Below are 27,687 nucleotides of genomic sequence, written 5' to 3' on the forward strand. Positions count from 1 at the left end.
GAGTGCAGATTACCTGAACATCTTCAGCAACCTGACATAAGCAAACTTTTATTTAACGTGACATACTGTTTTTAATCTTGAAATTAAAAACAAACAAAACTTTTCCAGTTGGAACCATCCTTGTCCCTCCAGTGAGCAAATATTAATCTCAGAGTATCTGATACTGGAGTTTCTCAAGCATGCCTGAAACACATTTCTACCAAAGAAACTTTACAGAAGATTTTGCAACTACCTGACTGTTCTCTGCTCTGTCACAGGTTTGTTTTATCACAGCTTTTAACAGCAGAGTAACTTACTAATAAATAAAGAGTTCAGTGTTAAGAATTATCTTGTAAGAAGCGTTCAATACTAATTTGCTAGCTGTGGCTGGATTTCATTTCAGGTTGCACCGTGCATATACTAAAAGGCATAGCTGCAGGTTTCTTGTGGGGAGGGTTGAGGTGGGAGAAAGGAGATGGTTAACAGTGGCAAGGTAGGGTATGGGACAAAAAAAGCCATTGAAGTATAATAATTAAGACTTAGAAGTGGAGACACTACTTCCTCCTACAGGTATTTTAGATAAACAGATGTTTAATGTTCATATTTACGTATTTGCTAACAAAGTATTTTGAGAAACCATTATTTATATTTGCTGTTACTTATAGTTGAATATAAGGAATATAGTTGGATAGCTTCCTCATATATAGAGAGAAATGTGCACAGTATTTCAGATCTATTAGTGCTCAGAAACAATTGCTAATTCTAGTCCCCTTTTGAATGCTTGTCTAAAACTGTCTGGGAGGAAGTTTCTTGCCTACCAGCTGGCTACCCTTTCTCAGTTAGTAAAGAGTTAGAACTATGCAGGATCCCAGCAGCATGGTGCTATTCTTTCGATAAACAAAGTATTGGAAGAAGCTGCTGCTCCTGAATCAAGTAGTGGAGGACTACTTCACTGGCTGCCCTTCTACCTTTCCATAGTATATCTAAAGAGCTGGCAGTAATGCAAGATAACTGTTACATGCTGCTTCCATCAAGATGAGTATTCCATGCTTTGTCTTGCTGAGTAACAAACATAGTTCAGAATTGATTGATCTGTAGACTTCACAAAATAGTTCAAAGCTTTTGTTTTTCTCATTTCTTCTCTAGGAGAGCTACTAGTGTCTTCCTTTTAGGGAGGGCCTGGAAATGTTAGTCTTGCACCAGTTGTATGGAAGAACTGTTCATTCCATAGCAGGGTTGCTTCTCTTGTAAATTATTTGAATACAAAAGCACTTGTGTTTGGCTTAACCAAGATGGTTTGTGATTCTACACAGCCCAGACATTCCAAAGGAAGGAGTGCTGATGTGAGATACTGTTAAGAGGTGCAAGGTGCAGATGTTGTTGATGATCAGTGACTTAATGAAAGAGGCATATAAGATATTGCGGGCTGAGCGTCTAGTTTGTAGAAAGCTTCTGACAGGCACAGGAGGGACCTATTGAACTTTACTGTGATTACAGTTGGCTTTTTCTTCCTGGCCCACACATCAAGGGGATCTGGCTACGATGCTGATAGATAGGACCAGAAATTTCTGACTTAGCTCAAGATATGAACACCATTGAAGAAATGCAGCATGTGCAAGTAGTACCAGAATACTTGTTGAGCAATCAAGTAAACAGGCATTTTAAATCATTTTCACTTGTACCAAGATCTTGCATTTAGTTTGATTTATGTAGACAATCAGAGTACTGGATGATTAATTAATCTTTTCTTAGTTCTCTGGAGACTTGGCTGAGGTTTTGTTCTGTTTTTTATTCCCAACACACAGTGGCTTGCTTTCCAGATAATACTGCATTGCTGGGGGAGGGGGTAGGAAAAGCATGGAATTTTAATAAATATCAAAGTATTATGGCCATCCTAGTTCTTTTTTATCTCTCTCCATGCTGTCCCTTATGCATCAGAGAAGACCTCTGTAAAAATCCGGCTGTTAAGCTGTTACTCTAAAATTCTTTCCTGCTGCTGTGATGCCTGGAAGATGCTTACTGAAACTAGAAGATCAATAAACATAGAATGTTAATTCTGGAGTGAGTGTAAGTGCATTTGTTAGAGTCACTTTTATTTGTAGGCTGCTGGGGGATGGACTCTTTATTGCATCTGTACCATCTGGTGCACGGTTGTTGGTATGGTGCCACCACAATGCAAACGGGAGCACTACAGCTCATAGCTTCTGAGTATCTTCAGAAGTATGCACTAGTGATTTCAAACTGAAACAGAAGGTGCTTGGGGTTTTAAAGTGAGGTTGTTATAAGGCTGCTTTCTGCCCTGTCAAATCCTTAATAAAAGACATGACTGTTGATTCTCCAGATGCAAAGTATAGCAGAAGTTTGACACCTGAGCTCTGTTACAAAGAAATTGAACCAAGACTAAAGCTCATCAGGCAATGACTGCTTCCTCACAGATGATTAATAGCACCCACAAACAGTGATTTACGGTAGCTGTGTCTGTATTTGTCACTGAGCTGTGAAAAATGAGGTGGGGCACATTTTGTGAATTGTCCAGAAACCCCAACAGGTCTGCGGCTCTCCTGCAGCCAATTCTACTTGTGCTGCTTTGTCCAATGTGGACAGAAAGCTAAGACAGGAGGCAGAGGGACTTTCAACCATTGCTTAATGAAGTCAGGAGAAAATGATGAAATTGTAAAATGATACTGTGATAAAATATTTACTTGAAAATGGCTCTTCGGAGCAAACCAAAACATTGCTGCTAGGTCAGGCATATGAAAGGTGGTGAATACGCATGGAGCATGGTGGTGTTTCTGTTCTGTTGGGGCAGGGAAGCTCACGAGCACTGGGAGCAGCTGAGGGTGAGCTACCTCACACAGCAGCTTTAAGACAAGGATCTCGCTGCTGCTCTCTGCCCGTCTCGGTCCCAACCCCACTTTACACCCGCCGGGCACAGATCCAGCAGCTGAAGCGAAACTGAAGTGAAAACCGCGTGCGGGAGCTGAAGTAGCGATAATTTAAGGGGCAGCCAAAGGCACCCATCGGCTCCAAACCCAGGGCAGCCCGTCCCTTTTCCCTAGCGGCGCCGGGTTAGCGGGCAGCAGCCGCCCGCTGCTCGGGGGGGCGCCGAGCCCTCAGGCACCTCAGCGCCCCGAGGCGGGAGGTGCCCGCGCTGCTCTCGCGAGAACTCCCTTCCGCCCCGCCGGCCGAGCGCGGCGCTCTCGCGAGAGCTGCGGCCGCGGACCCAAGATGGCGGAAGGTGAGGGGGGGAGCCCGGGCGGGGCCGCGGCCGCCGGGCGCAGCGGCAGCGCCGCCGGCTGGGGAGGCTCCGGGGGGGCACCGGGGGCGGCCCCCGTGTGGGGCCGGCTGGGCCCTGCCCGCCGAGGCCGGTCTGGGATCGGCTGAGGCGAGCAGACCCCGAGGTGGACGTGAAATGGCGGGGGGGGGGCGCCCCGGCTGCCGGCTCCCCCTCAGGGAGCGCCCCGCGGGCCGGGGGCGGTTCGGGAGGGAGCTCGTGGTGCGGGAGCCCACCGGGACCTGCTGTGGGGTGGGGGGCCGGGAGGGGCGGGGAGGGGGTCCCTGCTGCTGCCAGGCCTCCTGGTGCTGGGCTCGGCTTGGAGCTGTGACCCCTGCAGAACGCCCCAGCTGCTTTGTGCAGCGCACAGGTTGTCAGTGACCCCCTTCTGTGATGAACCGAGGTAATGGGGTTTGGAAAGTGCTGGGATGTCTAAAGTCCTTTTCCTTAACGTGAGGCAGAAGCTTCCTCTTTTCCTTCTTGGAGGAAACTGAATCAGCAAACTGAGCTGAAAGTCCCAACTTACAGGCATGGTAGAAGCTCCCATTTCCAGTCTTAACAGCACTGCCTTCAAGTCCTAAACTCCAGTGATCAGACTGGTAGAACTTCAGAAGTGCTTGTTAAAGGTTAACCACTACACGCTGATCTGGTGTGCATCAGCTGGGAAGATGCTGTGCTCAAGCTTGCTTAATAAATCCTTAGAGCAACGTCTTAACTTGTAGTTACCTGACCAGCTTATTGGGCTTGCCTTCAAACCTCAGGGGCCCACCACCTCTGATGGCAAGGACATCAGCAGGTGATAAAAGTTCCTCACCAAGACCCTGAAAGGTGTGGTCTGGGATCCTACTCTGGCAAAAGACCCTGTGGCTGAGGCAGGCCCTGTTTCTGCCGTACACACTTCTCAAAGATTCCTCCCTAGCAGTTCCCTGAGCTTTCAGCTGAAGAAAGCACACAATCATTTGAGAGAGCCTGTGCAAACAGGAGTAGTAAGCTGGAGTTCTAGCTCTCCTCACTCACTTCATTATGAGACCTGTGTGAAGGGACTCGTCCCTTCAAATAAAGTACTTACCTTCAGCAGTCCTTTTTCATAATTATGAACTGATAATACTGGAGAGTCAAATCAGAAATGAAGGCTTATTAACGAAGGGAGGTTGTCAGATTGTGGTCATCAGCCCAGAAGCAGGCAGAATGCTTTTTCTTGGGGAGGTGTTTTCCCTGTGCACGGAAATCTTTAATTAGATTTATTGCAATTAATAGCTACAAATTATTTAAAGTTCATAAAAGTGAGTGCAGAGCTTGCTTTTGGAGCTTCTGTAAGAGTTGTGTCCCACTAATGTCAGAGGATACTAAGGGCATGCAGGCAGGAGTAAAAACTGTTGGAGTAATGCTTGAGTCTAGAGCAGCAGGAAGCATGCTGCGGTATTTTTGGAATGGTCATCAGGGTAAAGATTGTAAGTGGACAAAACTGAGGGGGAACAAGGAAGCCGTGATTTGGACAGCTGCGGGGAGGAGGTGGGTCAAAGTGGAGCGCTGGCTGATAGACCTGACTTTGGGAAAGAAAATGTGTTTTTCTGTAATATTTCCCAGAGATGCTCACTTCAGAAATAAAGAGCTTATCTGTGCTGCTCTGGAAGGGTGGGATGGACAGCACGATGGCTTCCACCAGGCCCTCCCTCTGGTTTTGGGTACATGCTATCTGCTACCCCGCTGCCTATTGCCTCCTTTCTTATCTCTTTGGATTCAGCTGACAAATTGCTCTCGAGACTTCTGTACCTTCTGCTGTAAGAAAACTCCCCGAGCCTCTCTGAAGTCTGTGATAAGGACCTGAAACTTCTGCCAGTTCATGAGATCCTACCGCATCTGCCAGGAATGTGTTAACAAATGCTGCTTTTATTTTCTCGTCTAGCCATCTGTTAACTCTACACCTAGAGTATGAGCTCCGAAAAGGAGTCGCTCTGTGTACGCCTCTCTGCCAAACCCAGCCATCCTGGTCGTGTGAGCACCGGGTTTGTGTTTAGCCAGAGACCTCCCTGCAAGTACGGCTGTCTTTTCAGGGCCTTGATCCAAGGCTGTTTGTTAATGCGCAGTTACTGCACGCATAGGTGCATGCATCTGTGCTTGGGAGACAGCCAGAGAAATGTCCATACTTAACGTGGACTGGCAATAACGTGCACTGTATCAAAGTGACTGTCAGCTTGGAGATGCAGTGGTCATTTTACATTGATTTTTAAGTGCTGACCTCCCCTGAGATTTGAGGACTGTAAATAGCAAGCTTGGAGCTGTGGTGCCGTTGCTTTAAACAGATGATGCTTCTCCCTGAGTGTCAGCGTGCAGCCCTTTCGAAGTGATAATGCAGTGTGAACTCTTCAAATGAACAACATACGGGGAAAACTTGCTGGTTTGCTCTTTTGCACCAAGTGCTGGTTAGGTGGATATTGAGGACTGCCTTTAATGTATGTGCACCTGAAAGGTGCTGTAAGATCCAGTGCTCTGCAGGTGTGCAGCTGTAGGTAGTACATAGCTGTTACATACGCGTGCTCCTGTGTATAGAAGAAGAAACTCTGGGTTTATGGCTCCTGCAGCCCTTGCAGCAAGTGAATGTTGATTGATCTGTCTCACTGTGGTTACAGGAAGTATGTACAGGAGTCCCCATCCCTGGGGGTGTTCAGGGAAAGGTTGGATGTGGTGCTTGGGGACATGGTTCAGTGGGTGGTAGGGGGATGGTTGGACCAGAGGATCTTGGAGGGCTTTTCCAACCCTAATGATACTATATGCCATCGATCTGGAAACAAGACTTCTAAAAGCTTCAGGTCTTTCAGGTGTTTTCACTGCCAGTAGCGGTTGTCTAGGGTTGCCCTGGAAGTAGCAGTGAAATGAGCTTGATTTTCTGTGTAAAACTGAAGCAGCTGCTGCTGCTTTAAGCTGCAAGGTAGTTCTGCATCACGTCCCAGTGACTTTAAAGGAACTTGGAGCCAGTGAGGTGGCTTTGGTAAGATGAGAGAGCCTTCTGATTCTTTATTCCCCCATTCACACTTCCCTTGCTTGGCTTGAAGAGGCAGTGCTTATATAAGGTTATATGTGCTGGGAGGTTCAGCAGGCAACTTCTTGTTCCTAGCACTTGAGATGGCTCCTCGGAATCTCAGTGTATGAACAGCAGTGTTGGTGCACTCATTTTTGCAGCACTTCTCTGGAAGTGTCTCTCAGGATCACTCTTGGCTCTTACCAGGCATCGCTCTCCTTCCTGTAGCAGCAGGGTTTGCTTTGTGCCACCCTTGGCACCTTCCTTATGAATCACTCAGGAAGGAGCGGTTGCTTCAGAGACGTGTCCCCCTAGTTCTGGGAACACGGGCGCTGCAGCATCTTCAGATGGAAGGAACAGAGCAGAGCTTCAGCTCCCTTTGAGGGCTGCTCTGGTAGCACAGTTTTGGAATCACAGCGTTACCTCGGCAGAGTAAGTATCCCAGAGGAGGAGATATCTATTAACTGGTAAAGGATGGAGCTGAATAAATGGCTGTTGAAGCAAGTACACTGCCAACCTTGCTTAAGCAGTATTAACAGAAGAGTCAAACAGGGTAAATTACCTCCTCTTTATCCATTACAGTTGTTAAGTTTAAAGACTTACGAGGGAGTGTTTGCCACAGCAGTCACAGAGGAGAGGCTAAATGAGGCATTCAGCCCGCAGCTGAGCGAGGGGAGGATGCTCTGCCCTGGGGACCTGCTGGAGCCAGGCCAAGGCCAGCTCGGCTGTTGAACTTCTCTCTAGGAGCAGAAAGAAAACACTGGTCGCAGAGCTCGGCTTCTTGTTTGTAATACTGTTTTACATTTAGTAAATATTTGAGGAAAACTTGTTGAACAGTGAATTCCTGGCTAGCAGGGAGGAATCTTGTGAAGACTTTCCCATTGGTTACCTTCCAAATTTCTCCTCCCTGCTCCATTCTCATGTTAGGTCTGGCTTTGGATATGTGTCTTGTTTGGAAGCTTGCCTTATTGATTTGGATTGTTATGGGTGGGTAATAATCAGCTAACCACAGTGATAGCTACGTGTAGCCTGTGCACCTCATCCATGAATGCTCCTCAGTTAGTCTGGTTTTAAGCACTTGTAAAGCCTTTTACATCCAGCAGTGAAGTAGAGGGTTTTCATATGAGTGTCCCAGATCGAGTTCTACACAGCTGTTCAGCAGAGTGCCTCACCACAGCCCTTCGGTGTGGTATAGGAGCAGGTTCTGCAGTGGGATGGGAACACTTATGGCCAGGTGCTGCTGCTGTGCCTGTGAATTGCAGCAGCCACCACAGGCCCAACTCTGCACCACGATGCCTCGTCAGTGCAGAGCCTCCACTGGGGGAGTGTGTTGATGCAGAGTAACTGGCTTTATATGTTTTTTGACTGGCCTTTAGAAACGCAAGTTTTGGGGAAACTTTGCTTTTCACTCTGGCTATTTCTTAAGGAGCTTCTTAGCTGACAGTGCAGAGTTCTAGACAGGTAAGTTAAGTGCTCTGGGTTAGATGCTGCACTGCCAGCAGCTGTTCTGATGCTTGCTTGTGCTTGATGACTGCTGTCAAGGCAGGCAGAATCATAACTGAATTGATTGGTAACTGCTGCTGAGCGAGTCTGTGCTCTACCCCACCACAATTCCGTGGCTTTAGAAAGCTTGTGGTGCACCTGACTGGGTAGCATTCAGGAACTCTATTTAGGAGTAGTTTTTATCAGTGTGTTCTGTTTTTCTGTGTTGTTTTTTTTTTGGTTGTTTTTTTTTTTTTTTTTTCAATGTACTTATGGCTAGCAGAGATATAAAATAAAAGGTTTAATACTGGGGATGAATTACTCAAGTTGTGTGGAAGAAGTGTTTACTGGAATGCCCCGTGACTGAAGTAAATGTGTAATGCACCTGTAGAGTGAAGTTACTCTCAGATGCAATGCACAGATGTGCAATGTTTCAGCCTTGTAGTAACACTGTGTGCCCCTGCAGAGGAGGTGGCCAAGCTGGAGAAGCACCTGATGCTTCTCCGCCAGGAGTATGTGAAGTTGCAGAAGAAACTTGCTGATACAGAAAGGAGATGCAACCTTCTGGCTGCCCAGGCTAACCAAGACAACGCCAGTGACACTTTCATCAGTCGACTTCTTGCCATTGTATCTGAACTCTATCAGCAGGAGCAGTACAGGTAAGAAATGTTCCTGTGGGGAAGGGGGGATTACAGGAAGCTTTGGCTTTATTGACTTCATAATATGTGCTAATCTTGGACAAGAAAAATGCTTTCACCTCTGCCTGGTGTGAGCAGGGTCCCCAGGTAGATGTTGCAAAAGCACTCTTAAGATCAGGCAGTGTCTTGAATCCAGTCCTCGGATCAAGAGCTCTAAGCTCAAGTTTGTATCTTTGAGGCTGGCATTTAAGAAAAGCTTAAAGAAAGTTGATTGCTTTCACGGTCAATGGCTGAGCTTCCTTTGAGCAGAAGTTATTTTACACTGTCCTACAGCTAGTTGACACATTAATTATGCCGTGTATCTTACAGTTGGAAAGCCCTGCTTTTTTGAAGGACTATCTCCTGCATGTTCTCTGCTCTTTTTTTATGTGTAAAGAAGCCTGATTTAATTGACTTGTCTGTTTGTATGGCGTAACAAGCCTTGGGCAGTTATGACTTGCCAGTGTAAATGATACTATATTTCTGAGTTTTAATGTAAAATTAGGTTTCATCGTTTATCTTCCATATGAACATTAAGGATCAATGTTAATACTCTAGATGCCCCAATGGATTTAGTGCCAAGACCACACCTGACACCAATTTCTTTGCTATTACTGAAACCAACTCTAGTATTGCATAGGAGGCTAGGAATGTAAGGGAAAATAACGTAGTTTTGTTTAAAATGTGTTCCCACCGTGTCTCATGTTTCTCTGAGAAATCCGTATATCCGATGAGAAACTTAAAATAGCATGCTGGGTAAAAGATGAGATTTTTTAGATGGTTTATGTCAGCAGAGTTGGATTATTTCTTCTTTATTTCTCTTCAGATTTTAGATTTAAAGTCGTAGAATAGTGGCCGAACAAGAAAAGGAGAAAGGAAGCAAGTCCCAGTGAAAGCTTAAAGTAACGTCTGTGTATTTTGTGCTTCAGTTCATAGTGGTGTTTTGATTTAGAAAATTGTCTGGAAAATACACCTACATAGGAATAACACTTGCAAGATGTGGAACTTTAAAATAAACAGGGCAAGTGCTTTTTAAGTACAAAGGATAACCTGGTGTTAAAAGGTTTAGTATGAAATTAAAGTGTTCTTGACAGCTGGTCTCCAAGGAACTGGGCATTCTTGGAGTCTGCGTTGTCCTCAAGACTACTGTCAAACATCGTTTGTTCTGTTGCTGCTCTTGCACGAAACCTTTGGTGCTTAGCTGGCAGTGCTAGAATGGACTCTGCAACCTAAATATCGAACCTCGAAATTGCTGGATTTTCCTGTCTTCTGCAGTAGTTCCCTAGCAGTTTACTGTGAAACTGTTAAACATTTAAATACTAGAGACTCATTTCATTTGTATAAAAATAATAATTGCGTCATTTGGTGAAGTATTCCACTTAAGCAAATGTGTTTTGATATCTCAAACAATCTGAATCTAAATGTGGATGCAAGGACAGCTACTAGGAGATGCTGAATCCTTGCATATCTAAGCACGGGGAAAGCCTGTATTATAAACGGCTATGCTTTTTTCTCCTCTTATCAGTGATCTGAAGATAAAGGTCAAAGACAAGCACATCAGGGCTCACAAGTTTGTCTTAGCAGCACGCAGTGATGCTTGGAGTCTAGCCAACCTTGCCTCAACAGAGGAGCTGGATCTGTCAGGTCAGTCATTGCTTAGTAATACGTGATGCTTCACTTGTCTTCAGGATGACTGGTGAAAGGGCCTGTTGAGAAAAGGTCACTCTTGCACCTTTTGGACTACTGCTGTCCGCAAAAAGTGGTGTTTAATCAGTTGATAATGAAGCTTTCTCTGAAACATGGTGGTAGACTTGTGAACGTGATGCTAGTGCTAGTTAAATCAATAACCTACCTTCTTTCTCTTTAATGAACAGGGATTGAGAATGGTGGCCTGTTTGTCTTTTCTAGAGTCAACTAAACATAATGACAGTCAAATCTATATGGAGGAGCTTGACTTCTTCCTTTCTAAGGACAGGGCTTTTTGAGGTAGCGTGCATAGTTTTTCTGAAGTGTGTAATGGAAGTACCTTGCTTCTTGTTAACAGTGTGTGTGGAAGAAATAAATACAAATATTGATCTTACAAAAGTGATTTGCTTTGGCATTTTGATACTATTGGTAAATAGGTTAAGGAAAAAGAAATTTTTGAAAGGCTGTCTTCTATAAGATGGTGTTTTGTTCCAGTGTAGCTGTTTCTTGCATATGCTTACACTGGGCAGCATTCCTGCAAATTGAGACTTTCTTCTGTACTTAACAGTATAGGAAAGTCTTGCACAATTAATTTGTGAGCAATAAAAATGGGTATGAAGTTAAGCAGGTTTGCAGGCTTGCGTGTTGAATACCAAGCGCTGACCTCACTTTCTGTGCTGTATCTTATCATGATTCCTAAATGCAGACAAACTGGAAGGAAGCAAGTCACAGCAAGCCAGTTCTGTGTGAGAGCATAGCAACTTTCCTGCAGAAGGATTTAAGGATCTTTCTGCAGCTGCAAGAGAACATATGCCAAGGAGTTTTTTTTTGAATTGAGTGCTATGCTAGCATAAGATTTATTACCAAAAAGCCCTTATGCTAATTGTGGCTTTGTTGCAAGTCTTTAAGTGGTAGTCCATAGCACTTGTAGCTTTCCATTCATGCTAATCTGAGAATCTCAAATGTAGTTGTGGTCTTGCATGTTTAGCAATGTAAACGCTTCCTCTTATTGAATGATGCTTAAAACAAGTTGTGTAAAGAATACCACCTACTGTTACAGAACTAAGTTTTTTAAAAAAAAAAACAACACAAAAACATCAGAACAACACTTTGATACATAGCAGAAAGATTAGTTTTATGAAGTAGTTCTAGCAAGCAACAAGCTGTTCCCCCAAAAACTACATCAGGGTTTTCTTTAAAATAATAATAAAAAAAGTCCTTTCTAGAACTTGCAAGTTAAGATTGCCTAAAAACTAATTTCAAAATACAGGCAGCATTTGAATCTGAGTATTTTCAGAGTTCATGTATTCTGCGGAATGAACATAAAGATAAGCACAGGTTCTCGTGTTGGGAGGGAGGACATGTACTCTTTTCTCTGCCAAGGCAGAGCTGATATTACAGTTCAAGTAGGCTTTTCTGATAACTTCGAGTTAGGCCAAAGATACTTGCCTTATTAAAGCCTCCTGTTTCTTAGGAGACAGTCTGTGTGCTATGTCAAGTACTGTCTGGTATTCTGCAAATAATCTGAGACAATTCTGAGTAAAGATGTTTTAGGATGGATTTTTCAGTCTTGAACATCTATCTTTTATCTTTAAAAACAAAACAGCTTAAGAGACTAATGTTACTTTGAAAAAAAACAACCACCAACCACAATTAGTTTAGAAATTGGTCTGATCTGATGTTATGTAGTAATTCTCATCTATATCCTTGTAGGCAGGACTGTCAGTACAGTGCTTCTGCCTGGGTGCCGAGGCCCTGGCTGTTGGGCCTGCATCGCTTGTGTCCTGTGGATAGGTTTCTGTAGTTTTTGCTGTGTTAACAACATGCAGGCTTGGTTGGGATCAGTATTACAAACACCTGAAGTCTATCCAGCTTCTTAAACTGACTTTCATCTTTCTTAGAAATGGTTCCTAGCAGTTCTAAGTACTTTGTAGTTGCTCCTAAGATGTAAAAGCAAGCTTATTGACATGCCACAGTTTATAACACACATGACTGCAATATGCCAAAAGGGGTTCTTAAAGTGAAAAGGGGATTTGGGCATGTCACATATAGATGTGGATTTAGCTATATGTGAGCGAGCGAAGACTTCAAAGGGGCATCGCTGGCCCTTAAAAGTGATGTTCATTTAGCAACTGGGAGACGGTACAGGGCTCCCTGTATTCTGCACAGTGTTCCAATGGAAGAAAGGTTTTCCTGATTGGTGCCAGCACTGCTGCTAGCTTTGACTTCTGCCTAGTTTTGTCTCTTTATTTTGCCATTTTGATTAAGCTAAAGCAGTGTGGTTTCAATGAGATGATATTTTTCCTGGTAGCTGTGACTTTAACATTCAGAGGAATAACAACTACTTGAATAGGTGATTGTTCTTTGGGTATTTTATTAATCCCTGTTGCTCCCTGTACCAGATGCTGACCCAGAGGTAACCATGGCAATGCTGCGCTGGATCTACACAGATGAACTTGAGCTACGAGAAGATGATATCTTTTTGACAGAGCTCATGAAACTAGCTAATAAATTTCAGCTCCAGCTGCTTAGGGAAAGGTGAGTCTTGGTAAATACAGTGGTTATTCTTGAACTCTTTAACCTTGTTTGAATAGAAATAAGTTGACAGCTGCTAGCAGTTGGCTGCAGCTTTGCTTTTCTCAAAGACTTGAGGTTTTTGGTAATGCAGCAGAACATTCAGCTGATCACAGGAAATGAAGCCTTGCGCTATAGTTATGCTGTAGCAGTTTTTCCTTAAACCTCTTATGTTTACTTCCCAGTTCTTCCAGTCAAACTAATAACCCTAATTTGCCAGTGAGATGAAGCAGAGAGCAATATATTAATAACAAGCTCTGAAGAATTGCAAGAAAGGAAGAATCAGTGACAGTATCTTGTAATATTAAAAGGCCACAGGTGAAAACTAACTTAAATAGCTGTGTGTCTTGATAGCAACTTTTCACAAAGAAGGGTAATGTTACACTAAATGCTTCCCCATTATGGAGAGGATGATCACACCATTTTAATAGGAGATAGCTTGTTATCTTAAATGTCTAATGTTCTTAACCACTTAGTGACAAGTCTGAATGTACAAAATGAAACTTCTTCAAGTTTTGTTCAACTCTGAAGCTTTGAATTTTAGCAAAGGTGAAGTATCATTTGATAATCTCTTGCCTAAGGGGTGTCTGGTTCTGTAGTAGTACTTAAGGTCCTTACTCAATCTAATGTTTGTGACACAATGTGAAGCAAGCTAAATCGTTAATAGTAATTTAGAACAAGTATTTGACATCTATAGGGCCAGTACTGAAACTGCCTTCAGACTTTGTACTACCAAAATATTCCTCAGCATGGTAGTCTGGTGGCAAGGAAAAAGCCCAAGTACAGCATGCTGCTGGTGATTAGCAGATGCCTTCAGGTGCAGACACCCAAAGAAAAGCGTTTCCTTTTTGTATTGGAAACTACCCGGAGTTCACTGCAATGCTTAACTTCAAGCTGAGTTTGCAGTTTTCTTCTAACAAACTCAACTAATAGTTTCACACCTCTAAAGATGATGTAGTGGATCTACTGTTAAACCCTGTCCCTTCTCTTCATGAAACAAACATTTATTTGGCATGCTTGTGATACTGTAGTACTTAGAAGTAGGGAAGATGTCTAAGAGCTGCAGCTTGTTCCCCTGGGAGAACTGGCATGCCTCTGTTTACTCACAGGCTCCTACAGTGAGTAGTGCTATTATGGGACCTCAGCTTAGACAAACTGCCTTAATAGGAGTCTGCTTTTGCGGGGACTGTCTTATAGGGCTTCCGATTAAAGTATATTTATGTTCCATGGCATTGCAGTAAAGTAAGTCCAGGACTACTACAGTTGGCATCCAGGAGAAGAGTATATAGAAACCTGTAACAGCATGGGAGGGTGATTACTGTAAAGCTGTTTACTGAATCCTTTTTTTTCCCCTATTTTGACAGATGTGAAAAAGGAGTTATGTCACTAGTTAATGTCAGGAACTGCATTCGTTTCTATCAGACTGCTGAGGAGCTGAATGCTAGCACTCTTCTCAATTATTGTGCAGAGATAATTGCTAGTCACTGGGTAAGTACTGCTAGAAGGAAGCAAAAGGAAAAATGTTTACAGAGAATAGAAACTTAAGCACTAGAACTTCACTTACTGTGCTGTCTAACCTCAGAAATTTGTCTTTGTATGCTACCATTCAAGCATTCCAGCTGGGATAGGGATTACATGGATTCCTGATGCCTTTTCAGTGACTAAGGCAACCTGTTGCCCTGACCCTTAGGTTTTTCAAGGGGTCAGAATATTAAGTGTGAGTGAAGGGGCTTTTCTTGAGACAGGAATCACTTTCCCTTCCCCTCTTTCTTACTTATCTTCATAATATGCTGCTTTTGGCAGTGCATTATTTAGTATTTTATACAGTGTTAAATCATAATTATTTTTGAAACAATGTACATTAAATGGCTATTCCCCTAAGTTTTTTTCATTGTTGTCTCTGGAGGTTATGTCCCTTGTCCATCTTTGTATAAATGTCTTGATGGGCAGGGGGAAGTAGCTTGTAGCCTGAAGAGTTGTTTTGTTCACTGTCAAAAGCCTCTTTCATAAACATGAGACAAACCAAAGCCATTGCGATAGGCAAGAGGGTTGTATTAACAAATCTGGACTCTAAATTGTTCAGAGATTCACCCATAGTTTGGTCCCTGTCTATATAAGATTACAAATCCCAGGCCTGCATTTACTTCTAAAAATAATCCTTGTAAGTAAGAGCCAAGCCAGGAGAGAGTTTATCTTCTCTAGCAGGGGGAGTGGCAAGCAATCTTGCAACTGACTTGGAAGTTTCATTTGCTCTGATGTTTTAAGGAAACCTTGATTAATTGTGTAATGGATTAGTCTCTAAAATAAGTCTGTTTGCCAACAGCAGACTGGTGTATGAGGATTTAGGTTATTCTATATCTTAAGACAGCATAAGACATCCAGAGGTCAGATGTAGATACTGCTTTGTGCTCAGAGATCAAGTTTCAAACTTACATGGAGTTGTCATTCCTCAATAGCTCCTTTGACAATAAGGCTTAATACTAATCTGTGACTAGAGTCCAGATAGAGAATTACTTTAGGAACTAGATGTTTATCTACTGTAATGGATGGTAAAATGCTTGTTTTCTATGCCTGTCACAACAGGGAGGAAAAATACCTCACTGTACCAGATCTCAAAACTAAAATGTAAGACTTCCTCTCAGTGTTTCCTCCTAGTCTTAACAGGATATCTTGGATTGTTCCTGCTTTTTGTAATGTTGTGCATGTTATCAAAATGGAGCTTTTAACTGAGCTTGTTTTGTGAATTTCGTAATAGCATTGTGCAATGCCTTGTTTATAAACAAAACAAAAATACTGCTTACCCTTTGTTTTTTTATTGGTTCTAGGATGACTTGCGTAAAGAAGACTTCAGTAGTATGAGTGCTCAGTTATTGTATAAAATGTTCAAATCTAAGACAGAATATCCTTTGCATAAGGCTATTAAAGTTGAGAGAGAAGATGTAGTCTTCTTATATCTTATTGAGATGGATTCACAGGTATAGTAAGACTAACTTTTACTGTCTTCTGTAACTCCATGTTTTAAATAACTAGTTTCTGACTGGTAGTGTAAGCTATTTCTGTCACCAATTCTTACTCGTATGTTTATTATTGTAGCTGCTTTTATGTCTGTAATAGAGGCTGAGTGATAAAGGCTCTATAAAGACATAATTAAGAAGTGAGTCAACACTTCTGATGTAATCCATTGCATGCAAGATGTTTTAAATAAAATCTATACTTGATATTTATACCACGCGACTTCAGACGTGCATGGCTTAGTAAACTTTGCTACTTCGTGGTAGTTCAGTAAGCATTATTTCTTTGAACTGGCATCTGTTGTGTTCAGATGAATATTCTAAACTAGCAAATAAGCTGTCCAGCACATTTTAGGATTTGAAACATCTTAAAAAGGAATACTTGAACAATTCTTCCTATTACCATGTTGACTGTGCCTAGATAGGCAGAATCTTTACAACTGCCAGTCTTGCTTCCTGCGAGTTAAACAAGACTTGTAGGTAGAGCTCCTGTTTTCTCATTGAACAGTCTTCTGCTTAGACTTGCATTTGGTGACTCTGCTAGCTGTCTGATTATTTCCTGTATAAAGTGTGCTTACCTAAATGCAGCACTGGCATTTAGAATTAGAGTTGAAGGTCTACTCTTACGGTAGTTGAAATGGGCTGTTAACAATGTTATGTTGAGCTGTTGAGCATACCTGTTTAACTAGTGTCATCTGGTTAAATTTGTGTTGTAGCTTCCTGGAAAGCTTAATGAACTGGATCAAAATGGAGATCTTGCTTTGGATTTAGCCCTCTCCCAAAGACTGGAGAGTATTGCAACTACGCTGGTCAACTACAAGGCTGATGTAGATAGGGCAGACAAGAAAGGCTGGAGTCTATTACACAAAGCCATCCAAAGAGGTAAGTAAATAGGATATGATGCTCTTTAACTTGCAGTTCCAGTGTGGAATATATATTCCGTAGTCTATTTTTCTCTCTCTGTAGCTGACACTTTAGTTAGAAACCTGTAGTCACAGATAAATATTGTCCTATTTCTTTTTGCTAAACTTATATAAAAAGGTGTGTTTCTTAGTCTTTTTGGTTTTAGGATCTAAAAGCTAGCCTGCTGGCTGTTGCATTAAACTTGTACTACATGACATCAAGAAGCAATCCTAGTAGAGTATTTTATTCTGAAGGAAAAAATACGGGGAGATGCAGATAGTATTTTAATGCAGCAACTCACTTAATGTCCCTGACAAATGGTTGAATCAAGCATGGTCAACCTAGCTATAAATGAAGATGAAGCCTTCTAAACATGAAGCAGATGCTGCATCTGCTTCTTACTGATCACTGTTAACAGCAAGGGACTTCTCCCTACTGAACAGCAGTTTGAGGGGAGGAAAAACCCTCTGGAAAAAGATGAGGAGCAGAGGGACGTGCTAGGCAAATCTAAATATCTACAAATTTAAATTTTGTTAGCTCAGTGCAGCTTGCAACTTCTTCCTTTAATCTCCTGCATATCTAAACAGGGTAGTGCTGGAGTCTGGTCCGGTGAATGAAGCTTCAGCAGCAGGAGTAGGAGGTCTTCTAGGCATAGGTCAGTGTTGTGGTGGCTGCAGCACTGAAAAGTTTGCAGCAGGCTTCTCTTAATACCAGCATTTGTGTTCCACTTCTAATGTCTGCTTTCAGTCTAAGCTAGAGCTCTGAGAATGCTTGCTTTTCAGTAACAAAAGCTTCAGTGAGTCGATCACTGTTAACAGTCGTGTTCTGGAAATGGAGCTTAAGCAAATTGTCTGAACTTGCCACGTGATTCTTATTTCTGATCACTAAAGAGTGAGGGAATATCGGATAAGGAATTTGGGGGGGAATTGGATTTTACTTCTTGATGCCAAAGATGACAGCAATCTGTGCTGCTTTTTCAGGCAGTTTTCTTTGTTGTCTGTTCTTGCTGTCAGGACAAAAACTTATGAATGCATGTACTCAAACTAGTATTTGGAATAAGGGAAACTAGTAATATGCTGAAGGCATTCTGGATGTCTTGTTTCAAGTTCAAGGTCTTGTGCACCTTGAAGCAGGCCTAAGTTCTGACTTCTGAAAAGATCTAAGGGAAGATTTCTTAGGAATGCCTTTCACGATAGGTCCTGGCTGTTGAAGCTGTTGCTTCATGGGGGCCTACGTTTTCAAGATCAATGACTGCATTACCGTTTGTTTATATAGCAGCACTGAACAGATTGCAACTAACTTCTGCATTCTTCTGACTGCCCTGGAATAGGAATAGTACCTTTCATTCAGAACTGTGGGTAGTCTCACAACTTGCCTGGTTGTGCATTAAAGCTGCAGTGACACAGAAACTAACAAACTTAGTATCACCGTACCAAGTGAACTAGTGCGTGAACTTGAGTTGCATGTAACCTCAGGGCAAAACACAAAAGGGAGAGAGAGTTATGAAATATCTTAATCCTGGCTTTGCAGTGGAGTGTTCCTGAAATTATCTATTACTAAGGTGTTCTAAAAGCAGACTGTTCTATTGGAATGATTGTATCATATAGAAGGAAGTCACGTATCCATTTTCTAGGCTTATTTAGAACGTAGAGGGTTCACAGTGTATCCATAAATAACTTTATCCTTTTTCACAAAAGGAGATAAATTTGCTGCAAACTTTCTCATTAAAAACGGTGCCCGTGTGAATGCTGCTACGCTGGGAGACCAGGAGACCCCTCTGCACCTTGTGGCGTCATACAGCCCCAAGAAGCATTTGCCAGATGTCATGGCAGAAATGGCACAGATAGCAGAATCCCTCCTACAGGCAGGAGCCAATCCAAATATGCAAGACAGCAAAGGAAGGTAAATACTGGACGGGGTAAAGTCTGCTACCGGTTTAACAGATAACACTGCAGCTGTTAGGTACAGCCCACTGGGAACCTTCTCAGGTCTCAGGTGATGGTGGAAGCAGGGAAGGTGAAGTCATTTACTTCAGTTTGAGACCTGCAGGTAGCACCCAGAGCAGAAGCTGTTGCAGGCTGAATGGTACACTGTCATGACCAATTTTCCCTATAGAAAGCTGGGGGGTGAGTTGACTGCTGGAACAGATGGCAAGCAGTTTTTTGCCTTTATTGGATCACTGAACAGTAAAGTAAGCTAACCACGATGACAAATGACATTCCTAAAAATCTGCCTTCTCAAAGCTGTCAATACTATCTGAAATAGCCAATATGTGCAGTGTGTTTATCAGAAGTGTAGGGTCTTTAAACTGCTTTAGAGGTTACATTGGACTGGCAAACAAGTACATAAAATGGTGTAGAAACCTCAGAGTATATTAGCTACTCAATTTGGGTAAGTCAGGCTTCTGTGCTCTTTCCTTGAAGATTATCTCTTCTATTAGGGTAAAGGGTTGCTAACTACTAAATCCACTGGAACCATACCCACTGTAATGGAAGCTTGCTTTTCTGTCAGGATGTACTAGGGCTCTTCACCTGAAAGCAGAGGTGAAGGTTAGCACCATAAATGATAGGGGCATGTTGGCAAGCACAGACAAATCTTAAATGCCTCATTTATTGATGTAACTGTACTTTGCTCCAATTGCAGGACCCCATTACATGTGTCGGTTGTGGTCAGGAATGAACCTGTATTCAGTCAGCTTCTCCAGTGCAAACAGTAAGTTCTGCTTACATGTAAAATACACTGAGCACCTATTTCAGTGAAGGTATGAAAACTGTTTAACAGCTCTTTAGACCTTTTTGTTGTATCATGAGGCTAGCAGTAGCCTAGAGATGCAAAACTGTGAAGGCTCTGCGTAACTTGAGATGGCAGAAGCCAAGCAAGTTTAACCTCCTGTAAAGAGGAAGCAAACTGCATCTCAGTGTTTTTCTAAGAGAGCTAGATGAAATGTGGCAATATCTTCATTTGTAGTGGAGCCAAAAAGAGTAATAAGAATATAATCAGACATTTTAAGTCTTGAGTTCAACTTGGATTATGCTTAAAGCTATCACGTGTGACGTTATAGGGACAGGAAGCAAAATACTTCATTTAATTCAGTTTTTCCATCGTTGACTTTACAGTTCTTGTATGTTACTTAAAAGAGGACTTGCCTGTTTGAGACAGTTTGTTACAAGCCAAATCTAGCAAGACCACACTTCTCTTAAGAGTCATGGGCTTAAATTTTGTAGTCAATAAAAGGCATCTTGCTTGTTTCAGAGTATTCACAAATCCTACTGTAGCTCCAGTTACTTTGGAAGTTTTTAAGTAAGCAGAAGTTGTCAGTGAGGTATTGAATAAACTAGTACAGCTTTTCAGACACTTGAAACTTAAGCAGCATCTGGGACCACTTTCTAAGGCATAAGTTGAGGAATATTAACTCTTACTTTTAGACTAGACCTGGAGCTGAAGGATCATGAGGGAAGCACAGCTCTGTGGCTTGCGGTTCAGTATATCACTGTATCGTCTGATCAATCTGTAAACCCTTTTGAGGATGCCCCTGTTGTAAATGGAACTTCGTTCGATGAGAACAGTTTTGCAGCAAGGCTGATCCAACGAGGCAGCAATACAGATGCTCCAGACACAGTAACAGGTAAAACAGAGGTTTGTATTCCCGTGCAGGTGGAAGGCTTGTGGGTTAACTGCCTAGTGTTGGCTGCACTCTGTGGTCCAAATTACTCCAGCCTGTCCAAATAGCGTGGAACTAGGCAAAAATGTTTGTGGAGCTGAATGAAGTTTTGACGGTTATTGCTGCGTAATGAATGGCATGGGTAGGTGGTAATATCTTTACCCAGAGCAGGAACACTGACAGGTTGTGAGCAGAACTTGACCTGCAGGAAGTGACAGAAAATCTGGACTCCTTGCTAGGTCCTAACGTCCTCTTTACAGTTTCAAAATGTGTAACTACTAAATAGTGTATGTGACAGTCCAGCATTTCAAAGGCATTACTAACAGGTAGGATTTTCTTTTTTGGCTTCAAGCTTCAATGTTTTAAGGTAGTGGGGAATGTGCTAACACTTTTAGTGTCAAGGTATGGTTGCAATAGTACTCTAATAGTATTTGTGTTTTTCTTTAGGGAACTGCTTGCTTCAGAGGGCAGCTGGTGCAGGAAATGAGGCAGCTTCTCTCTTCCTAGCAACTCATGGAGCGAAAGTCAACCACCAAAACAAATGGGTAAAAACAGAAACTTCTAGACTGTCTGAAAATTCCCTTATTTCCTTTCACAAATAAGATGGCAGAGATCTTTGTTGCTAACCCTAGCTTAAAGCAAGTTTAAACATCTGCTGAGCCTTCTGCAGGTTTTCAGGTATTTACTAGTGATCAGACAACTGTAGTATAACAGTTCTAGCACTGTTCTAGCAGCATTGCAAGTTTAACTTTCTTCAATGCTTGTTGTAATAAAGTCCTTAGTATACGTTAACTCATGTAGCTGAAGGTCTGAAAAAGCTTCAACTACTAGCGCTTAAGTTTTTTCACACCCATTTGTGGGCATAGTAGTTGAAAAGCTATCTTTCTGGTTTCTCCAGCTGTTAACCTAGTCCCCCATTTGTTTCAGGGAGAAACACCACTGCATACTGCCTGTAGGCATGGCCTAGCAAACCTGACAGCAGAACTTCTGCAACAAGGAGCCAATCCAAACATCCAGACTGCTGAAGCAGCGCATGGTCAGAAGGATGCGTCTTCTCCAACAGCAGAGAATGTTTATCTGCAAACTCCCCTTCACATGGCTATTGCTCACAATCACCCAGATGTGGTATCAGTCATCCTGGAACAAAAAGGTAAAGTTTTACTAGTTCAAACTATATTGATGCTTTAGCATATTGGTGTGTCAAGATGCCATCTAAACTGTGTTTCGACAAGCTACTAATCAAACACGCTTTCCTGTAAACCTTGTTCAAGTAGAACAATTAACAAGACTGGTTAAACAGTTGTCTTAAAACTCAAATCGCCTGCTTGTTGAGACTAGAAAATTAACTTGCTCTTAATAGTCTCTATTACTGATTTCTCCAAACTTTCCACTGTACATAATGGACTTGAATTTTAGCCCCAGGTTGTATTCTGACTGTACAACTGAGATTTCCTTTCTCTCCTTGTCCAAGTATATGGTTCAGGTAAATGCAGGAATTGAATACAGATAAAGGCATCTTTCTGTGGTGAGACTTCTGCCTCCTTCAATTCTCAGTAAGATGGTTTTGTACAGAGTAGTACTAGAACTGAGACAGAGTTGAGTTGCAAATACTGAAAAACTGGTAGATGACAGTTCTACACTTAAGGGACCTGGGGTATTTGTTAGATGCTACTAGTTCAGCTTTTCCTGTACAGCACCAGGAAGTGAAATAGACCTTGCTTCAGCTATTAATTTTATCTCCTACCAGAGATGGCATTTGGAGAGAATAGGTGAATTGGGGAGAATATCCTCCATCCCAGGGAGCTGAGAAGGAGAGATGCTGCCACCATATTGCAGTATAGCTTACAGTGAGGTCTTCATTCTCAGAGCTTTGGGTAAGTGTCTGTTTAGAAACAGATAGCAAGGGAAGCAGGTTAAGCATCTTAGTCAGAATGTTGGATGGTTTTTAGTATAAGTGTTAAGATTAGGTAGTATTGGTCTTCACAAGCAACATTAGCACCTAGGAAATTGAAAGTAACTTGCTCAGGAAGAGATCTTTCAAGATGACTGACTAAAGGAACATTCTGCTTTTAGGGAAATGGTTTAGCAGTGGACTTCTAGTGTTAGGTGGTTGGTTAGACTTGATGACCTTAAAGGTCTTTTCCAACCTAAATGATTCTATGGCACTTCAAAATTTGACACTGCTACTCTTGCAACCTTCAGTCTGCAACTGCAGGTCAAATACAAGAATGCTCTAATGGAATGATTTTTTTTTTTTTTTCCTAGCTAATGCTCTTCATGCTACCAATAACTTGCAAATCATTCCTGACTTTAGTCTAAAGGACTCGAGGGACCAGACTGTGCTGGGATTGGCTCTTTGGACAGGTATGTGCCTATCGAACAAGATAGATAAACTTTACTATGATGAAGGAGCTATGATGTGAGTGAGATTTTTGGGACAAGCCAGTGGTTGTTGTGTATTCATGGCCTGGCTTGTGCTGCTAATGAAAAGCTGTCAAGGAGAGCTTTAGATGATTGTTTAGCTTCTAAAATGATGTTCACATCTGGCTTGCCAATAGATTTCCAGCCATACAGCTTCACTTGTTCAGCAGGGGATAGCCTGAAGCCTCTTGCCTACAACTGTACTTGAAGTTGTGTAGAATTGTACCACTGCGAACTTTCGGTGGTTTTCATTTGTATCCATTTATATTGTCTCTTCACGGTTAACTCTGTAAAGGTCAACATTAATGTATTATCCAGCTTCTAGCACTAAGGGAAGGTGAGCTACGTTAAGTAGTTGTGAAGTGGAATGGAACTTGGAATACAACTTCAGAAGATTTTCTTCTCTGAAATGTGAAGGGGAATGTTTTGTGGAAAAACAGATGTTTGCAGACAAGTGGTGCTTCTACCATACTAGGTTATGCCCATATGAGAGTGGTTGTGTGGTCACCACTGGATCAGTGTGGTCCTACTGAGCTGGAGACAGTAGCTGTGTGGGGAATGCCTGCTCATATCTTGGGCTTAAGAGATGAGGCAGAAAGCTTAATGAAGTGCTTTGCACAAAAGTACTAGATGTCATCCATGTGTAACAAACATCTTTACTCTCAAGGCTCTTGTTTTTTCTTCCATTTCCAATGAAAGGAAACAAACATATCTTTATCCTTAACATTGTCCTGATCCACCTGTGAGGTAAGGAAGGACTAAGCTAAATATCTAAATACAATAATATTCATGTGAATGGCTTATGAACGTAATACTAAAAGCTAATATGATTGCTGGACAAAAGTCTGAGGTGGTATGAAGTATTATTATGCTAGGTGTGGTCATGGAGGACCATATTAAGTTTAGTTTGGCAAAACTAACGGGGAATCTGTGTATCATACCATAACTTTTTTCTTAAAGCAAGGTCAAAAGGAATCAGTAACCAGTATCTGACAGGTCTGTAAATGCATTTTTAAGCTGGGTAGAGTCATGAGTTGGCTTAGCTCATGTGTGTGTATTTTAGTAGGTTCTACGCTGATTCAACACATCACTTTTTTTGTAATTATTGAAACTGAAAGCTTGAAGTTTTATTTTTTATGCTTCAGAGGGTGTCTATTTTATAGAACTGAAGGCAAAATACTAATGAGCTGTAACTCTTCAGGCATGCACACGATAGCAGCTCAGCTGCTTGGATCTGGGGCATCCATCAATGACACGATGTCAGACGGACAGACTCTACTACATATGGCAATACAGAGACAGGATAGTAAGAGTGCACTCTTCCTGCTGGAACATCAGGCAGATATAAATGTCAGGTAAGATCTTAACTGATACAACACTGAACAGGGTATATATTTAGCAGCAGGTGTGATGACTGCCTTGCTCACAAGAAGGAGCAAAAGGGGAGATGCTGCTCTCTTCTCCATGCTGACTTGTGATAGGACCCAAGAGAACAGCATGAAGCTGTGTCAAGGGAGGTTCAGACTGGACACTAGGAAAAGGTCCTTCACCAGTGGGTGGTTGGGCACTGGAACAGGCTGCCCCGGGAAGTGGTCAGGGCACCAAGCCTGCTGGAGTTGAAAAAGTGTTTGGACAGTGTTCTCAGACATATGGTTTGGTCTTTGGGTGGTCCTGTGCAGAGCCAGGAGTTGGACTTGATGGTTGTTGTGGGTCCCTTCCAAGTCAGGGTATTCTAAGATTGTATATAGAGGCTTGAAATTTGCCTTTGAAATTTGTTTGTGCACAGTTCTGGATATGACCCTCTTTATGGCACTAGTTAATGCTGGGGATCCTATGTGAACATGGGTCTACATACAGCTCCGTCAGTCCAGTTGAAGCTGCAGAGGGAAATTTGGCTCTAGGTAGACTACAATCTTCTGTAACAGACTCAATTCCTAGAGCCATGGTACTGTCTGATCTATACTATCTGCTCATATTGTAGTCTCATCTATTTGCCAGCTTGTTGGAGCTGCATGTGTTCTGCTGTCTAAACTAATTAGATGTAGTCCCAACAACAAAGTTCAGATAGAACTAGTCTCATGAGTATCTCTGGGCAGCTGATACTAGACTTAACAAAATGTTTATGTGCTTACATGACTGACAGGCAGTCTTTGAAATTTGGCTAGCTATGCCTAATGAGTGTCAAGGGGACAAACTGCCTAATAGGGCTAACTAACTTCAGTTCTTTAACAGTTGGTATTTATCAACCATTTGAAGTGTTACCACAGTGCAGATAAACATGTTACATTCTGTGATGTTAGGTAAAGGGAACTCTGTTCAAACAATGGCTGTAATTAAGGAAAGGAAGGTAACTCTAGACCAAGAACCTTAACACGATTCTCAAACTTTAGAAGTCACTCCTTTGCTATTAAAGGGGGAAAAAAAGGTAAACTACATAGCTGCAGTGAAAACCTAACATGGTAGGTTTGCCTGACTAAACATATTACCACAGCAAAAATAAAAATGTGGAGATATTTACTGGAAAAGCAGAGAATTTACTGTAACAGAGATCTAACTCTTTAATGGGGTAGTAACATGCTTTAAACTATACCTATTGCAGAACACAGGATGGAGAAACTGCATTACAGCTAGCTATAAAAAACCAGCTCCCTCTTGTGGTTGATGCTATTTGTACCAGGGGAGCAGATATGTCTGTGCCAGATGAAAAAGGAAATCCTCCTTTGTGGCTTGCCTTAGAAAATAACCTGGAAGATATTGCGTCAACTCTGGTAAGACTGTTAGTTGACTTAATTTAGTCATGTTCTTTGAGTGTCTCACCAGCAGAAATGAATTCAAATGCCTGAAAAGAACAGAGTAGTCCTATACTATTTAACTTCTAGAGGTTTTCCTTCACCAGAAGTTCCTTTTTTTCGGGTAATCTTTTATAAACACTGTAGCTTACGTACCCAAATACCTCACAGCCACTATAATAACATAGAATAAGCCATCTGGATTCCTGATGCTGCAAAACAGATAAAGGATTTACCAAAAGCATCAGGCTGTAGCATGCCTGGCTTGTGTAATGACCAGCTTCTTGAATAAAACGGAACATCTACGAACCTGGACTTTATTGCATCTTAAAGTTCCATCAAGGCCTTTAGAGGCTCACCCTTATTCCTTTTAAAATTAGGTTCTATTCAGATGTAATCCAGGAGGAAACTTAGTCAAACTTCCTTATGACTCCTAATAAATGTTATCTCCAGCAGACTCCTACTACTTCATATTGAAAACTTCACTTGCTTCATTGTGCTTTTCCTTCCAGGTTAGACATGGCTGTGATTCCACCTGCTGGGGATCAGGACCGAGTGGATGCTTACAAACTCTTCTTCATAGAGCTATTGATGAAAACAGTGAACAAATAGCGTGCTTTCTTATTCGCAGGTCAGACACTCCCTACCTTTCCCCTCCCCCTCCCAAATGCAAACTTTCTAATGTGCTTGTACTTATTTTCCTAATGTGATCGAATGTTATTTTGAGTCAGTAACAGGTGTGTGCTTCATTAGACTTCTGGTGAGTGAATGGCACTTATGGAATCCTGACTAGTATTGAAGACACAGACACATTATATTATCTAAATTGTCATGTTCTTGATGATGAGTCAAATTAAAAGTAGGAGTTTGTGTTTATATAGGATGTGTTAGCAGATGCTGAATCAGCCCTTGTGGAAATCTTTCTCTGACCTTTGTTTGGAACTGTTTAAGTCAAGATGAAATGTATTAAATTGACTGTGTTGTGCTTCTCTTAGTGGCTGTGATGTGAACAGTCCCAGAAAGCCAGGCCCTAATGGAGAGGGAGAAGAAGAAGCTCATGATGGACAGACGCCCCTACACCTGGCAGCCTGCTGGGGTCTAGAAGAAGTGATCCAGTGCCTTTTGGAGTTTGGTGCCAATGTCAATGCTCAGGTACGTATTAAAATGGTGCAATTTCTTCGAAGCTGGTTCTTTAACTTCAATACAGTGAAAACAAATCTCCCTTACCTGTGTATTTTGCTTCATAGACAAAGAACAGCCTACTGGTATGACTGAGCTAGTACAAGGACTGGCTGCAGTTCTGCTTTTTTCCTGTCCCTTGTTACCAGGTCTGGTAGTCATCTGTCTACATGTATGGTTCCTTCAGGAAGCCATAGTGAAGGAAAACAGTGATACAAAAAAACTTCTTATAATGCTAGTTGTTTTTTTTTTTTTTTTGTGATGTTATGATCCAAGTTGGACTCTTCTGTTCTTAGTGTGAATGAAGGGTAGGAGTAGGGCTGTATGCTGCAGCAACTGGTCATTAGATCAGCTGTAGTGTAAAACTCCAGAATATTGGACTGTTAGTTTATCTGGGAAGCATTTCCTGCTATCAAATAAACCAAGGTGAAGCAATTGTGAGCTACGCTTCAGAATTCTTGATCATACAGTAGTCCTTAAATAGAAGCTAGACAAATCACAACAAAAGAAATAAATGTGTAGCATTTCCAGGTGCTGATGCTGTTGAAAGTGGCATTAAAGAGCAACAGAACAGTCACAAAACTGCTGTGGCTGTAAACTCTTTCTTGATGCAAATGATTAAAGGCCTTATTTGAATTTGATAGACTGTACTGTTTGCATAACAAACATGCCGAACACTTAACATTTTTCAGTGAGTGAACTTCCAAGTGTCAAGCTTCTTTCAGAAAACTTAGCACAAGTGCCTGAGAGTCAAGCCAGGAAATATCTGATGAATGTATGGAAATGATACCTCAGATTCAAATTCTATTTTTGTACATTGTTCTTTCAGTTAAAAATAAAATCTACAAATTTTTAATAATATAAGGTGTTAACATAAAAATAACTAATATTAGTTTAAAGCATTCTCTTAGAATGCTTGCCTACTGTCATGAATGTATGCTCATCTCTGCCCCCTAAATGTCTGGCTGCATGGGAAAAGTTACCCTGAGCTACTTAAAAGGCTATATAACACAGGGGATTGAGGTCAGCCTA

At 41.9% G+C, this 27,687-nt stretch overlaps 1 protein-coding gene across 1 annotated transcript in view; it reads left to right on the forward strand.

Annotated features, from left to right (window-relative positions):
* The first annotated feature begins 3,201 nt into the window (after nt 1-3,201).
* Nucleotides 3,202-27,687, forward strand: part of ANKFY1 (ankyrin repeat and FYVE domain containing 1) — a 33,513-nt gene continuing 9,027 nt past the window's right edge. Inside the window, exons 1-17 of the mRNA XM_084299625.1 lie at nt 3,202-3,217; nt 8,221-8,413; nt 9,957-10,075; nt 12,520-12,655; nt 14,056-14,179; nt 15,517-15,666; nt 16,419-16,584; nt 18,303-18,507; nt 19,249-19,317; nt 20,031-20,230; nt 20,714-20,811; nt 21,194-21,416; nt 22,532-22,630; nt 23,889-24,042; nt 25,287-25,455; nt 25,989-26,107; nt 26,472-26,628. Of these exons, the coding sequence (XP_084155751.1) occupies nt 3,208-3,217; nt 8,221-8,413; nt 9,957-10,075; nt 12,520-12,655; nt 14,056-14,179; nt 15,517-15,666; nt 16,419-16,584; nt 18,303-18,507; nt 19,249-19,317; nt 20,031-20,230; nt 20,714-20,811; nt 21,194-21,416; nt 22,532-22,630; nt 23,889-24,042; nt 25,287-25,455; nt 25,989-26,107; nt 26,472-26,628 (2,391 nt within the window). The 5' untranslated portion in view covers nt 3,202-3,207. The remainder of the gene's footprint in view (nt 3,218-8,220; nt 8,414-9,956; nt 10,076-12,519; nt 12,656-14,055; nt 14,180-15,516; nt 15,667-16,418; nt 16,585-18,302; nt 18,508-19,248; nt 19,318-20,030; nt 20,231-20,713; nt 20,812-21,193; nt 21,417-22,531; nt 22,631-23,888; nt 24,043-25,286; nt 25,456-25,988; nt 26,108-26,471; nt 26,629-27,687) is intronic.

Source organism: Netta rufina (genome assembly GCF_964035555.1).
Source record: "Netta rufina genome assembly, chromosome: 21".
NCBI classification, from domain to species: Eukaryota; Metazoa; Chordata; class Aves; order Anseriformes; family Anatidae; genus Netta; species Netta rufina.